Source organism: Aptenodytes patagonicus, chromosome 10, assembly GCF_965638725.1.
Source record: "Aptenodytes patagonicus chromosome 10, bAptPat1.pri.cur, whole genome shotgun sequence".
Lineage (NCBI taxonomy): Eukaryota > Metazoa > Chordata > Aves > Sphenisciformes > Spheniscidae > Aptenodytes > Aptenodytes patagonicus.
In genome coordinates this window covers 17,313,127-17,328,771 of record NC_134958.1, presented here as the reverse complement: position 1 = coordinate 17,328,771, position 15,645 = coordinate 17,313,127, and the positions used below count along the sequence as shown (strand labels likewise).

Here is a 15,645-nt window from a genome sequence, read left to right as displayed (position 1 = left end):
GAGAAGCATAACTTCAGAAAGCATTTTGACTTTAATGCAATCTGTGCTTTTCAGAGCAAGTTCTGTTTAAGAAAGAACCATGCAGCAAAATGAGTCAATGAGAGCTGGCTCATTTTGTACAGGAGCTTGATAGCAAGAAACAGCAGCATTCAGTGTTCCCTCCTTCCACTGCTGTCAGATCTGGCTACTTGGTAGTTTTTTATCTTCATATCAAAGAAAGGTTAGGATGCACTTCAGTGAGGAGTGACTTCTTACATATGTAAAAGCGTGCTGTTAGTTTCCATGAAAACTCTACCGATACACAAAGATGAGGCAAGACTTTCTGTGGATCCTCGTTAGGAGTTTTATTAAATACTAGAGAACTGGATATTATACTCATGGTCTTTTCATGAAAAGCATTACTTTGGGAATTTTTAGTGTTCAAATACACAGGTCATGCTTTAATAGGAGAGAGACTTCTAAGACATTTAACTCCCTTAAGAGATGACTGAAAGCTTTTGTCTGGAATGTTGCTGGGGGCTTCACAAGCCCAAACTTGAATCTCCTTTCTTCCCATCTACCTTTGGCATTTATTATTCTGAAGGGTGACATGAAATCCTTCTTCAGTTTAAATAAAAATGGCCAAGCGCTTTGTGGAAAGTCTGAAGGCAGGATTTGGAGGTATATTTACTAATGTTGCTGGGAAGTATTGATTTTATACAACAATTTTACATTATTCTACTTTGCAAATTTTTCTGGGCTACTAGTGTGCTGATGGAGATAGAATCATATTTCAAAATACAGATCTGGATGCAAGCTCAGATTTCAGAGGCCAGTAAGATTCTAATAGAGTCAAATACAAATACTCAGTTCTTTCAGATTTTAAAGACGGACAGAAAGCAGTATCAAGCTCCTTTCAGAACATCCCAAACTAATAGCAGTTGGGGCTGATAGCTCTCAGCCTCCCTCAGGAAGTGGTCAGCACTTCATGGGATGGAGCACTTTATGGTATTTTCCAGATGAGAAATTGCACTGCATATAGCAGGTTTTCTTCTCCGATTAGTGCCAGAATTGGGGGGAAAAAAAAAAAAAATCTGGCTGGAAAATGAGATTGTTTAGATTACTTGTATTTTTTTTTCTCTGTAGTTTGGGCTCTATACGTTCCCTAAATTTTTTCATTTTATTTTTAATAAATTCTGTATAATATCCCTGCAAGAGAAGGCATCTTCCATGAAATCCTAATAGTCTGTCTTCTGCAAACAGTTTCTAGGGGATGTCAAACCATACTATTACTAAATGGTTGCTTTAATCAGATCTACATGAATTAGCCAGTTATGCCAGCAAAAGAGTAAAATGGTGGGGAGAAAACTTCCCTACCCTTTAGAAGCACCCGCGCTTGACATTTTGGACAGTTCTTCGCCCATCATCTTATGAGAGTTTTACTGATACAATTTTAGCTGTTGCTGGATATAAAGGGAAGCAAAAAGTTTTGAGCTTAAGCAACTGCTGTTTGGTTTTCTTCTACTTACCTAGCAACATTTTAATAATTTTGATTTTACATACTGGGAGCTGTTATTCAAAGCTTCACCAGAAGTGCAGTCCACATGAAACTGCCATCTCCTGGCTGTTCTGAGGACCAGAGAGTGCAAGTCTGCGTGGCTGCTATGCACTGTATGCAAAGTGTAAGTGGTGGTTTGTAAATACAGATAAATGCCTTTTAAAAAAACTTTTTCACTGACAGAGAACTTTAACCTATGTTTGCATAGGGCAGTGGAGACATCCAGTGGCCAATGTCTACAGTGACTGACAAATGGTAGTCTCTGGATTCTGACTGCCTAACAAATGAAAGGCTGATGTGAAAACAGGCATTTTTAGGACTAGCTTTTTTTTTTCCCCTTTAAATTCAGAAAAGAGTTCCAAATGCAACACAGTAAAAACTAAGGTCTATAGAAGAAACTACATTACTTGGTCATGTCATTTGAAGGGATACTGGCCTTGAGCCACCATTAAACGTATAACTTGTGGCAGTTCTACTGAAGCCAACAGTACTTACTATTCAGGTACTCATGTAAACCACCTGATTAAGTGCTTTGTTGAACTGAGGCCAACAGCACGTTGACATCTACAGTTTAGATTTAAATTGTTACAAGCGAACACATCTTAAAGTTTTTGTAGACAAATGTGTATGTATTGATTTAAACTTTAGATGAAAAACTCAGTTTTGAGCACCGATTGAAGAAAATTATTGTTAACAAAGAAACAGCAAAGGCAAGGAGTTGAGAGTTGTGTTGTGGTTTCCCAAAGCCTTTGACTAGACTTCCGCAGTGATTGGAGGATACAGAAATACCCTTGACTGGGAAAGACTGGCCACCTTGCAATATGCAGCGATTTGAAGCAGGCACAATTGTTTATAGATGCTTTATTTAATTATGGCTCAATAATTATATTTGTAGGATTTCCCCAATGCCTGTAAAAGCTGTAACCAGAGCAGAAAAGTACATATTCTGATAATGATCTTCCGCCATTCACAGTGTAAATGCCTGATGTTTATGTCATAGAGCAGTTATGCTGCTGTTACTGTGCAAAATCCCTCGTTGTATGAGTTATCATTATTTCTACATGCTGTAAAAATAGCAAAAAAACTTTGAAGGTTGTTAAGGCAGCTCTTTGGATTTCTCACTCTTGTAGAAGTAATTCAAAATGGCAGACGCGACTGAGCTCATTGTGGACAGTTCAGAAGCTTTTATTAAACATCGCAACTTCCCAAATACCTACATTCCTCTCCTTTTACAGCGGGACCCAGGTAGAACATTCATACTATGTTAAGACAAATTTTTAGGCAGTCAGAACAAAAAGAAATTTCATAAAAGCACATCAAACTTAAACCTTTTGCTGATTTCCAGATGTCCAACTGGTAAGAGAGACTTGAATGTGTGTGTTTTTATGAATTACTTGTTTCTAGTTGGTTTCTTTTCATTTCATTGCAGAAGAATAATCAACTTTCCAGCTATTTTTACCGGATGACAGTAAATCTATAAGGTATCATTAACAGTTTTTCAATGACAAAGGGATTTGGGAGGAATGGAGAAACCAGGAAAATTGGAGTAAATTAGAATGTTTGCAAGTTTCTTATTGCCATGCACACTAAATATGAGGACAAGATTATGGAACATTGGGGCCTTTCAGAAATATCTCTGTTCACTGAAGAAAAATCTTCACTGAATCTACTCAGCAGTAGTTCCCCATGACTATTTAACATAGGACTTACTGGATCTGGGAGTAGAAAAAACTGTGGTATATTTAGGTAAAGATGAGGAATTTGTTTGAATGATATCTTCCTTTTTGGTTTCATATTTGTTAAAATGTACTTGCGGTTTCATTATAAAAGCTTGATTTTTTTTTTTTTACTTAATATCTGAACCTGGATGCAGAAGATATTTTAAATATGTATTAAGTTGTTGATACAAGGTGAATTAATAAACATCTTTATTACATGAGAAAATGAAAAGTGGAAGTAAAAAAAAAATGGAGATGTTCCTCCATCACTGGAATGAAGAATGGAAAATGATTTTTGAAAAAAAATCCAAGCCAGAGTAATAAAAGTTTATAAGAAGTTAACAAAACTGAAAGGGACAAAGTAAAAAAAATAAACAAAACTCTTTCTGGTTATTGTCAAGAGATGTTCCCAAGCCTAATAAGGACAAAGTATCAAAAGAGACTCAAATAAAACAGATCACACCACATTAGTATTTCTGTTGGAAAGACCAAATGTACTTGCATGATAATTATTTCCTGGAAAATGTTTGCATATTGTTATTTAGAAATCTGGCAACAGGTAACTGCTGTAAAAGGCATTATTCCTTCTGGCCACTTCAAAAACTTGTGACTATCCATCAGTGGAAAACCAATCTGATTCAGGATCAGTTTTCTGTTATGGACCTGATAGCCTTCATTGCTAAATTGCAAACTTTAACTAATGTTCCAGTACTGATAACTAAGCTAACATAGTCGCTTATCCTAAACGGTGAAACCTTAAATAAAGTAGTTCTGCTTTCTTGAAAGCTTTGTAGGGAGTGTGGTATTTTTTTGTTTCCTACACATTTTCCTTCTTTGTATAGGAGATTGCATAAACAAAGCTGCCTATGTTTAGTACTACACCAACACTTGTCATCCACACTGAGTTCCGCAGGTGATCACTGGTGGATGCTTTTTATTATGGAATTGTCACGTTTAGATCTGTGTCTGGCATGGTGTATCACTCTTAAGTCTGCAACGTAGCTGTCAGCTTACAGCCACAGCAGTATGCAAAAGGACTAGAATTCTGCTAGTAGTGTATTGGACCTGTCTTTGTCTTCCTGTATGTACACGTGTCTTGAAGCACTTCCTATATACAAATAAAACCTTTAAACAGAAACTTTGGTTTCACAAAACTGTAAGTTCTGCCTTAGTGAATACAGTATTTATTAAATTACATCTCCTGAATGGAAGAGACCACTGCTTTATTTAGATGACATCAGCCTGTAGACTTACTATAGCTTTACTAACGAGTATACTGGATACAGGAGCCCGAGACTTGCCAGACTCCTTACTGTACCATTCTTCCTTCTCTGCCCTGTGGGCTTCTGTGGGATAACCAAGAATGTCAGTAACCTGCAAGTCTATTGCGGAAATCCCACAGCACTGATAAGCTTTAACTAAAGTAGATGTTACATGGATAGACATGAGCACGTCTCTTAAAAGTTTTTCCAGTGTCTGCTATGCCCCATTACACTTCCTGTAAAGCAGACTCATAGATTTTATCGTGAGTAAATACTGAATTACGGCCCATGGCAAGCCAGGCCCTGAAAATAACTGAGCCATGCGGAGACAACATGTTCCTGGAACAATTGGTTCTGACACATCATGGATCAGTGTATCTTGGCTCGTTACGGAGAAGCACTGAAGTTGACTTTACAAGGCAGTATGCACACAGAATGAAGCCTAATTTAAATTTGCTTAATCCCATAATGTAGTATTAGCATGAATGTGATATTTGCTTGCCAAGAGTGTGCATGCCACTTCTCTATGGGCACCCTCAAGGCATGTTTCTCAAATTGCAGAGCTTGTTATTAACTATTTTTAGATGTTTAGGCAAACTTACAAAAACTGACAAATGGTAAAAGCATTCTTCAATGTTCAGCTCTGTGGAGAACTACAACTGCTTACATAGATAACAACGGGGAGTCTGAATCTCACATTAAATTAAGATTTGGACTGAGGAACCATCAAGGAGAGTTTGAACGTTCCAGTCCCTACCTCACAGCATGGGGAACGTGAAGTTTCTTTGCTGTATCATTTATCCTGATTGCACCTACATCTAGCGTTGTCTGTGGTGGGAGATTTAATGTGCATGCAGTAAGACACAACGCATGCTCCAAGCAGCTTGCAATCTCAGGAGCTGAAACAGAAAGGAGGAACTTACTATATTTTGTAAGGGCAGTCAGTGTATGGTTGTGTGCAATGTCATTAGTTTACTGATCAGTTGCATTTTTATTTGATTTGCGCATTATTTCCTGGGTTTTTTTGGTTCTGTGGCTATTTTTAATTTCCCTTTGAACAGCTGAATACATTATTTAGCAAATGTATTGCAGTTGGAATGTTCTTTCTTGTAACATTTTTTCCTAAGAATATCATTAGATTGAAATTCCTTGCATTGGCAAGCTGCCTGTTGAGCTCTCTCTGTATCTCTTCAAGCTCACTGCTGAGTAGCTCTACCACTGGCTTGGCCTGCTTATCCACTGTGTCTGTTTTCCTCCCTGCTGCATTTCCTTGGGCTAGAGCTCAGTGAAGATGGAGGAATGCATTGGAAGAGGAAGCTGAAGGAAGGGAATAGCTGACGTGAAGTCCAAAAGCACCCCCTGCATGGGCTCTGATGTGGAGCTGCTCATTTCAGGGAGGGGAATTGCTTTTAGGCCTTCTGCAGAGAGAAGACAGAAGATCAGAAGAAAGGAGGAAGGCCTGAGTGGAGGGCGGGAGACAGGGGCTCTGCAGGGGTGGGAGGTTTTAGTCCTGTGGAGGATGGAACATGCACAGATGTACACAGTGACCCCAGCTGCCTTGGCCTCTCCCTCCTGTTCTTAAGGGTTGCGTCAGCCTTGGCCAGCACTGAGGCAAGGCGAGTTTAATTTGGGGGATCTTTGCTGCAAGCAATGCTCTTTGAGGGCTCCCGCTGTGTGCCTCTGGGCATGGCATATAAGGAGCAACGTGCTTAACTTGGCTGGAGAACTCCCTTTCAGTAAAGTTTTAACATTTGGAAATATTCCTCAAGGAAATGCAGACAGATCTATTCAAAAGCTTCTGCAAGTAGGAATGTTGCCAAAATGGTGACTTTCTGCCTTTTTAAGCGTGCACAGGTTTTAGATTTGGGATGGGTATTTTTTGAGGACATTAATTTCTTACACTTTCATTTAATGAAATCGGGGCCAAGATCGATGCGGGATGAGAGTAAAGTTATGCAGAGCTCCTACACAGCGGGGCTAATTCACCTTTTGTGCCAGGCAGTAGGTGAGGGTACTACAGCGGGGAGGTGGCGTAGAGAGGGTTGTGCTCCCTGAATGTGGCTGGACCCAGGGCAAGCCCGAGAGAAAAACAAGGGAGTTCAGTTGCAGGGAGTATTCGTTTATTGTCCCGTTTGTTTCCATGTCTCATCCAGCGCTGTATAACTATTCCGGTGGTTTTCCCCCTGCAGCTGACCAGGCCCGGAGGCGCCGCCCCGCCCGCTGTGGCCGTGCGGTGGAGCTCATCTCTCTCAGGGCCCCGCGCAGGCGCGCGGCCGAACCTTCCAGAAGGTGGGCGGGAGGCGGGAGCAGGGCTCCCCCGAGGGCACCTGCCAGCGCCAGGCGCCCCCTGCGGCTGCGCTCATCTCCGTTAGGGCCATGCAGGCGGGTGGCCGATCCTTCTAGAAGGTGGGCGGGAGCGGGAAGGTGGCGTAGAGAGGGTTGTGCTCTCTGAATGTGGCTGGACCCAGGGCGAGCCCGAGAGAAAAACAAGGGAGTTCAGTTGCAGGGAGTATTCGTTTATTGTCCCGTTTGTTTCCATGTCTCATCCAGGAGTTTTCTCCATCAGGAATTGCTGTATTTTGGCTTGTGCTCAAGTGATCACTTCCAGTGCTCTCCCCCTGAGGTGCCCCAGTGCCGCCGGGGCCTGCCTGCAGCACTGGGCCTCTCAGGCCTGCAGTGCCTCTTCATCAGGGTGACAACGCCTTGTGCTGGGAGCGTGTCGTGAGCTTGTACAAACCTGTGTTTTCCTAATACTGGGATTAAAAGGAGTTTAGGATTGTCTGAGCGTCAGCCTGTGAACCCTGGGGGAGGACAGTTTTTCCCATGCTTGCTTGTGCTTCCCAGCAGGTGTGCTGCTGCTCTGTCCTGCCTCTCGGCCAGGTGAGCGAAGAGGCCTTAGCCTGAAATGCTGCTGAAGACTTAGTTTGAACTCCAGCCATTGGTTGTAATGTGGTAACATCTAAATCCCTCTTTTTCCCTTTAAAAAATGTGTGGGTGGGTTGCACAGTTGAGTGTTTCTTCTCAGACCTGTACTGCACTGAAATCTGCATTTAAACAGGCTGTTTCAGGGAAATGAAATGTCTTGATATTTAATTGTGATTTAAGTTTGATCAATTAAATCACTTCTCGGAGAATAAAAGCAACTATAAATTAATGTATGGGTTTCCCATACTCCTCCACTCAAATTTATTTTGATTATGGCTTACTGTGTGAACTTGATAAATAGCACTTCAGAAAATCATGTTTCCTCTTTTTCCAGGTTTACACGTATTTGTCAGTACACGTGCAATGCAAAATACGTTCTATGTGTGAATTTTAGTGCATCAATGAATAGGACAAATTAACTGGAAAGCAGGTTGGTTTTTGTACTTCATGGTGTTACTGCTGGTAGTGACAGAATTCAGGTTTTGTCTGTCTGGAAGGGTAGTGATTTCTAAATTAGTGCCCATTTGCAGGGCTTTTGTGTCTTGGTAGAACGTGTAAAGGGATTCATTTATGGTAGAAAATTTTTGCTGCAATATCTGCTCTGTGATGCAGGACAGGTGCAGTTTGTAATTAAACATGAGGTCTCAGTACCCTTACTGGTGAAGTGGGAGGTGGCAGAACTGTGCTGTGGTCCCATTCTCGCCTGCCTGGGTCTTGTTCCTCGTAAGGGACAGTGGAAGGTAAGTTTCAACAGAGGTCTTGAGAAAAACTTGAGTCTTGCAGTTTAGACAAGCCCAGGATATCCCTGAGGTACTTAAAGCTAGTTTGGTGAGGATGTTATAAGAAACTTAGATTTTTTTGATTTAGATAATTTTTCAGTCTGTAAAATGAAAACCAAACATTACATGTTACCAGGATTATTTACTAAAGGCACCTCCTTCAGTTAAATCAATAATGAGTACGTCTGGCAGAACCTGCGTGGTAGCATTAAATTTCACCCAAGTTCATTATTTAATAAGGTAGGGTAAGGTGAGAATTTCCACAGAGACTTGGTTGTGCTAAGGTGGGCATGTGAATGAAAAGCAAATACATTAGGAGGACATGTAAAACAGTACCTGTATAGGGAAGTGTCTTAGTAACTGTGTCACACTTAAAAAGAGCCCCTTTTTGAGTGGAAATGTGTCTTGCTGCCAGCTAGTTTGGAAGGTCTTCACTTAGAAGCCTTACTCTGTTCCCTGAGGCCAGATAGATCCTTTCGTAAAGTCTGGGATCAGATGACATAGTACTAAAATATGTTGCCTGTGTGGAATCAGTCGCTTCACAGCTCATTGGTTAATTGACATTTTATGTCCAGTTGCCAAGCCAATAGTGTAGCTTGACCTACAGCTTAAACTATAAAAACTCAGGAGTTGTGGCAAAATACTGGGTAAGGGAGGGTGTCAAGATACATGTGAGGAGTACTTTTTACTAGTTTGGTATCTTGTTTTACAAGGGAATTCTAAAAAGTATTTGTTCTGCTGTAATTTATGCATAGAAAATACACAATGCTTACATAAAATCCTAATGGGAAATGTCTCATTCAATAGGGGCAATTCAGTTAGCAGATTTTGCTGCTCTTAGACAAAAGTATTTTTCAGATCTTTGGCATCTGGGAACATTGTCTTTAGGTAGTAGTAATTGGTATATGACTAACCAAGGCAGTGCCTTACAGTTGCTCATCAAAAGAATGTGAATATCGAAGGCCAAAGGGTGATAGTGTGAGATGCTCATACAAGCTTTTATTCTGGTGTATGTTTATTGTTAAGGCTTGAATTATTTTTTTTTTTTGTACTGGTCAAAGGCATTGGCTGTTTTAATACTTCTTTTTGTATGGGCAGGAACAGTTCCTAATAAGAAAGAACAAAAGACAAAAGTTATGAAATAGGAGTCACATTTTACAGAGCAAGTAAACTCAGTCTGCTTGTCGTTAATATGCTGCATTAGCAATGCAGTAGGCTTACCTATCAAATCATAAATAAAGGAAGAGAGAGGTCCAGGAAAAAATACCATGCTTCAGCAGTTAATTTCTTCATCTTTCTAAGTAGCACAAAACTTTTCTTGGGATCTAGAAGGCAAACTGAGAATTTAAAGAATAAATATTATAAAGGATCGAAACCAAATGAGAGATATTAGGAGGAGGAAGAGTACAGGAATGTGAGGCTTCAAGACACTTTGAACTAAAGGGAATCAACATAGAAGATAAGGACATTTCAGAAACCCTAAATGGCTAGTTTGACTTGATTTTAGGGAATGGGAAGATAAGAAAATGTACACTGCAGAGGTGCTGCTTGATAGCTAGTGTTGCAGGTTATAAAAATAGGACGCTTTCAGACACAGAAAAGGACAAGTTGATTTCAATTGTAATGAATCACTGAAGCTGGATTACATTTATTTGAGGATTATGAAAATAGTTATGTGTGAAGTGACTAAGCTGCTAAGAATAATGCTCAGTTTATCATTAAAACTAACTGTTATACTTGGAGATTGAACTGCAGGAAATACTGCACCTTTTTTTTTTTTAAATAACTAAGTGAAATCCTTGGAATGATAAGCTAGTGAATCTATCTTAAAAAAGTAGCCAATGGAAAAATTACCTAGTTGAGCATGGCGTGCATAGCTTCTGCAAAAAGGGAACTAGGTAAACAGATCTTTGACCTCACTTGAAATTAGTAGAGGTTTTTGAGGATTTTATCAAAAGATTGCCAGATACAATAAATGATGTATACGAGTGGCAATTAAATAGCTGCGTGAGGGGAAATCTAAGATCAAATTTCAGAATTGATCTGCACTAATCCTGTGTCCACACAGGGGGTAACTTAAGTTGAGCTGAAAGTTTTTACTTTTACAGGAAACAGATGTTAAAATATATATGTGAAATAATTGCACATATTTATTTTGGCTATTTGTTATGTCTTAGCTGAAGATTCAAAAATACACTTAAGTCAAGTAGAAAATCCTTGGAATACCATGTTTTAGCAGCTAACTAAGGTGTATAGCATCTCCTTTGACAGATTAAATAGCGGGTTTCAGTTACGTTATAGGGCATGAGCTGAACCTTGGTGAAGTCAGGGGAATTTTAGTTTTTGATTATGGCAGCAAGGAAAGTATTGTCAAAAGAAAAAGGAATTCTGTTTGTACCTCACTGCCACTGTGTAACAGTGCTACTCTTGGTTGGAAAGAAACTGAAGGTATTGTTATTTCAGTTGGCAAATAGGGGTAATGAACTATGTGCAACTTCAACATGACAGATGATTTGAAATAGAAAGACTACACAAATGTGTTAACAAACTTGATAGCATAAGATATGTGGAGTGTTAGGCTCTATCTGTTTAAGTAACAGATTTTCACAGGAGAAGATAACTTGTTTCTTGTCTTCTGTGTTCCTCTTGCCCAGAGTTCAATGGACTGATTTCCTTCTGGTTCTTGCATGTCGACAGAGATCCCGAGGTTTTGAATAATGATGCGTTTTATATATTTTTAAAATTCAAAGAGTTGATCCTTTCTTAATTTTCTCTTGAACTAAGGAGTAGTCACTGAAGTGCAACTTGTAAAAAGGAAGAGAGAAAAAAATGGATTTTTTTAAAATTTGCATCTAGCTTGTTTTATGTGTTTCTTAATGCTAAATGTTAGTATGCTTATTTGACGTGAACTGACCGGTTACTGTATGTGAGCCTACTTCGATGCACATCTTTCTGATTGCAGTGGAATTTTGCTGACACTTAGGAGTTACGAAATGTCATAACATGTTACTATGCTTTAAGAAGACTAAATTTGCCAAAATTTTTATAAAACTAAAAATACTCTTGGTCATTTAGGAAAGTATCTGTCATTAAAAACTGAGATACTGTTTACATTTTCATAAGGTATGTTAGAATGTTTACCTTGGAGTTGGTTTCTTAATCACCATTCATTTGATGTAGTCATTCACATTGCATTGTATTTGCTTATTTGTTTCTTCCTCTCAAACCTTAGTGTTAGTTTAATGGGCTTTTCCTCTTTAAAACTCCTGTTGTGGTCTTTATAATGGGGACTTTTGTCTCTTCCCACAGTGAAGGGAAGTCAGAAGTGTGAGCTGAATTGCCGTGCGATAGGCTACCGATTCTATGTGAGACAAGCTGAAAAGGTGATAGATGGGACACCCTGTGACCAAAACGGAACTTCAATCTGTGTGGCAGGGCAGTGCAAGGTAAGGCTACTATCTCTAGCAAGTTTGCCTGTAGACTGTCTGTGCCGTGTTTAATTTCTGTAAGAGGTTGATACAACCGTACCTGTGAAATGGTATCTTGAACTTTTCTTTTTTTTTTTTTTAAGTAAGTGTGAAAAATGTTAACTTTTATTATTACTGGTTTTATTTCTTAACTAATGTTTCTGTCTACTGAGAACAAACTATGGAATGCTGAAAGGCTGGATTCAGAAGGTGTTCTGGCCAAGATTAAGGTGATTTCCAGTGAGCTTTTTCCGCATATTTAGCTTTCTACAGAAGAGATTCTATGAAAGAATCAGAACAAAAAAATTGGAAGCTTAAATAAGAGAGAAATATAGTATCTTTCTTTGATTAAACGTTAGAGTGGAGATATTTTTTTCAGTCTGCAGCATAATGGTACATTCCGTTATGTGTTTATTTTCATTGCTTTTTGGCTGGTGTTAGTGTAACTTTTCTGATTGGTCCTGATTGCCATTTTTAAGAATTGGGTCTTACTGGCTGTCCATTTACTCAGCAGTGATGTTCTCTTAGTGCATCTATTTAAACTGTTCCTCAGTAATGTTTACTTAATGCTCAGTGAAGTGATGTAGTCTATCATTCTTAAAGAGTTAAATAGAACCAGTTCTGTACTGGTGTTCAGTGCCTTATAAGCAATAAAATACCATGAGAAAGCCAAGATAAAGCAGGTAAAGGCACTTCTTACTCTGTGCACTTTGTAGTGGTTCTCACTACAGCAAAGTAGAATGAGAGTGTGAGCTGGGAGAAGCTGAGGGAGTGGACAGAGTTCTCATATGCAGTAGTACTAACTGCACTTGTGCAGAAGGCTGAACATCGGAAGCTTTGGGAGACAGACACATCTAGCTAAAATATTAAAAGGTTTGTGTTTTTATTCTAAAGAGGAACTTAATTCAGACATTTTCCAGCTTCTTGTGGTTAGTTCTTTTGATCTGTAGCAATTCACTTCTTATTCATTACTTGCAATCTCAGTAAAATTGTAAGGTGGATGTCTGCTGAAAGAGACTTGACCTGTTGGACCATGCAATAGTTACGTTGAGATTCTGTGTGTGTGTAAACCACACTCTACTCTTCTTTGTTTTGAAGTTTTGAGTTAGTATTTGAGGGAGTATTCAGAGATACCTATGTGAAACTAAAGGAAAATACAGTATTACAGCTTCACGGTGATTTGAAGCACTGTCATTATTGACTCAGTTATTCTTTTTTCAGTGATGTCCGTGGTTCAAGATTAGAAAGTCAGTGCTACATCTTTGGTGAAATTTTACCTCTAAATAGTCAATAGCATGTTTGCATTTGAGGGAAGTTGATAATGTTATGTCAGATGAGATATGCTTCATTCTTCTTCTTAAAAGTACTTTATATTTCAGGATAGATTCGCGTGTATTAAAATCACTTATCTTGTTCCTTTTTTATCTATTCCGTATGTAAAATCTCATGTTCCCTATGATTTAAGGATGAATAAATCTGATACACAAATGAATATTAGGTTGCATGTATTGCCTGTCTCCTTGGACTCCGAGACTGTATCCACTTGCGTAGGCAGCAAAACTACTAAAAATAAAAAAAACCCCTTTACTTAACAGTGATATTATATGCTGTAGAGTGCACATGGATGTAGCTGAAGGATGTAATAATTAGAGAATCAAATAATTTGTTTTGTACAGTCAGATGCTTAAGAGAATATTTTTCTGAGAAGTTGTAAGCATTTACAGTTAACTGAAAATGTTTCTCAAGTAATGAAGCTTATTCAAATCTTTGTAGTAGGTAGCTCTTCCTTAATGGCACATTATTTTATTTTTTTTAAAGTCAGATAATTTAAGGGTCTAACGAATTTATGGTCTCCATCACCCTCTGTTGGACATTTTGCTGCATTACCAGAACAATAATATCCTTGTGTTAAAAAACCATGGTCTATTTTGTTCCCAGGACCATTGTTTCTGGTTAGTATTTTCAGTTTACCTTATTCTTAGAAACAAAAGATGGAAAGTGTTGCTATAATAAAAATTACTTAGAAACAGAATAAAGAATACGATAGAGACAGGTTTACCTTCATCTAAAATAAAAATTAAATATGTATGAAGTAAGGTATTTCTCACTTACCACTTTTTAACCATTTAAAACGTTATGTAAGGCAACGACAAGTAACATTAGTTAGAATTTCTCAATATATAAAATGCAGCCACACCTGTTAACACTGAAAATACATTAAAGAGAAGTTTTGTCTTAACGTCAAAACCAGAATGTTTAATACATTAATTCTCTCCTTTTTGAGTTGTTAACCAATGTTAGATACAATAGCCTTTTAAACCTGAAGTATTGTTTAATCTTATCAGCAAAGATAAACTATAGCATAAGAGAAGATTTTAAAAACAGTAGTATGTACAAAAGTCCTTCTTAAAGCATGGTTGTTGTGGCCATTACAATATCATGCAGGAAGGTTAGAACAGCAGTATATTTCTGAGTACCTCTGAACAGCATCCCAGTAACCATTTCCATATTTCCAGAGAGTGTCTTTTTTCACTGTTTGCTGTTCTTTTGTTCAGCTGGCCCCCAGAGTCGGAAGTAAAAACTTTATAACTTGTCCAGCACAAGACGCGATATGTAAAAGCTCACTTTTCAGACATAGTCCTTTAACAAAACTTACTATGTTCTCATGATGAAATACCCAAATTTGTTTGTTGTTTTTTTCACTTTCTTACTTGTCTGTGACATTGCAGTAATATATGGCACATATAATAATGCAAGTACTACAAAAAAAGCTCACTCATCATTGAAATGATTATGTACTTCCTGGTGTAGACTAGACTCTGAATTCTAATGAAATGAAATATTTTTAAAGCAATTAAATAATTTTAAAATAAAACTAGGCAAAACAGGAAGAACTTGGTGATATTCTACTTATGCAGAAGAAGGAAGTATAACAATGATCTTTATAATCAGTTTTATTATTTCTGGGTAAAATTGTTTTTCTGCACATTTGAACAATGTTCTTTCTGATGAATTTTGGAAAGTGAACGAACTTTTTCATTGACGGTCCTATTGAGTTCCACTTTTGTTTTTTCAAAATTTTTATTTAGTGCCACAGCTCGTTATTGCTAATATAAATGCTTTGAATATGTTTCAGTATTATTGAGTATGTGTTGTTTGTTTTAATACATTTGGTACCCCTCCCCTAACTCTGAATTTTCACAGTGCTGTTAAGTTAAAGAATGCCTACTAATGGGGCTTCTTCAACCTGCTATTTAACCAGAAGGGTGTGTGTTCTTGTTTTGAGATTTTTTTTCCGCTTGTTTTAAATCAATGTATCCTTTTATTTCTTCTGGAGCCAGTGGGATGATGCTACTCAGTAACTTTTAAGTTTAGAAGAAAAATGCAAGTAGAATATTGAGGAGGTTTTAATAAATAAAGCAAAGTATGAGGAAAGAATGCCCTTAATAATTTTGGCCTTGACCATAGTTTACTAAATGTACCTATAGGGAAGCATGTTGCATGCGTTTTTTGCACGCATCTAGGACACTTCTGCTAGAAGTCTTTCCCAATACTTGGGCAGGTGTGAGCACTGACTCGTAGTTTTGGAGACAGAAAAAAGGTTATTTGGAAGCTGTGAAGCAAATTGGTTTTGTAGAGATATTAGTTACCACGCAGTGGCGCACTTTACAAAAGTATTATTTAGCATTTCACATAAAACTTCATTTGGGTGGGAACTGTATATATCTTTTCAAGGTACCTGAAACAACTATTCTCTCTCCCCTGATTTTTATATTATATTTTCTTTTGCATTGTAGTTTATTTTCATCTTCCAGTTAACTTCTGAAGTTAACTGAAAATATCTGAGCAGTTTTAAAATGCACACAGTGAGTAACTTCAGTAGCAAAATGACTGACAGTAGACATTTTACTTGCCTTTTTTTAAAAAAAAATGCATCAGATGTTGAAATCCTTGCAA

The 15,645-nt window shown here is 38.1% G+C and overlaps 1 protein-coding gene across 1 annotated transcript in view; it reads left to right on the top strand.

The window, feature by feature from the left end:
• THSD4 (thrombospondin type 1 domain containing 4) overlaps positions 1-15,645 on the top strand; it is a 332,056-nt gene that overhangs the window by 124,539 nt on the left and 191,872 nt on the right. The window contains exon 7 of the mRNA XM_076348305.1: positions 11,531-11,667. Coding sequence (XP_076204420.1) covers positions 11,531-11,667 — 137 coding nt within the window. The remainder of the gene's footprint in view (positions 1-11,530; positions 11,668-15,645) is intronic.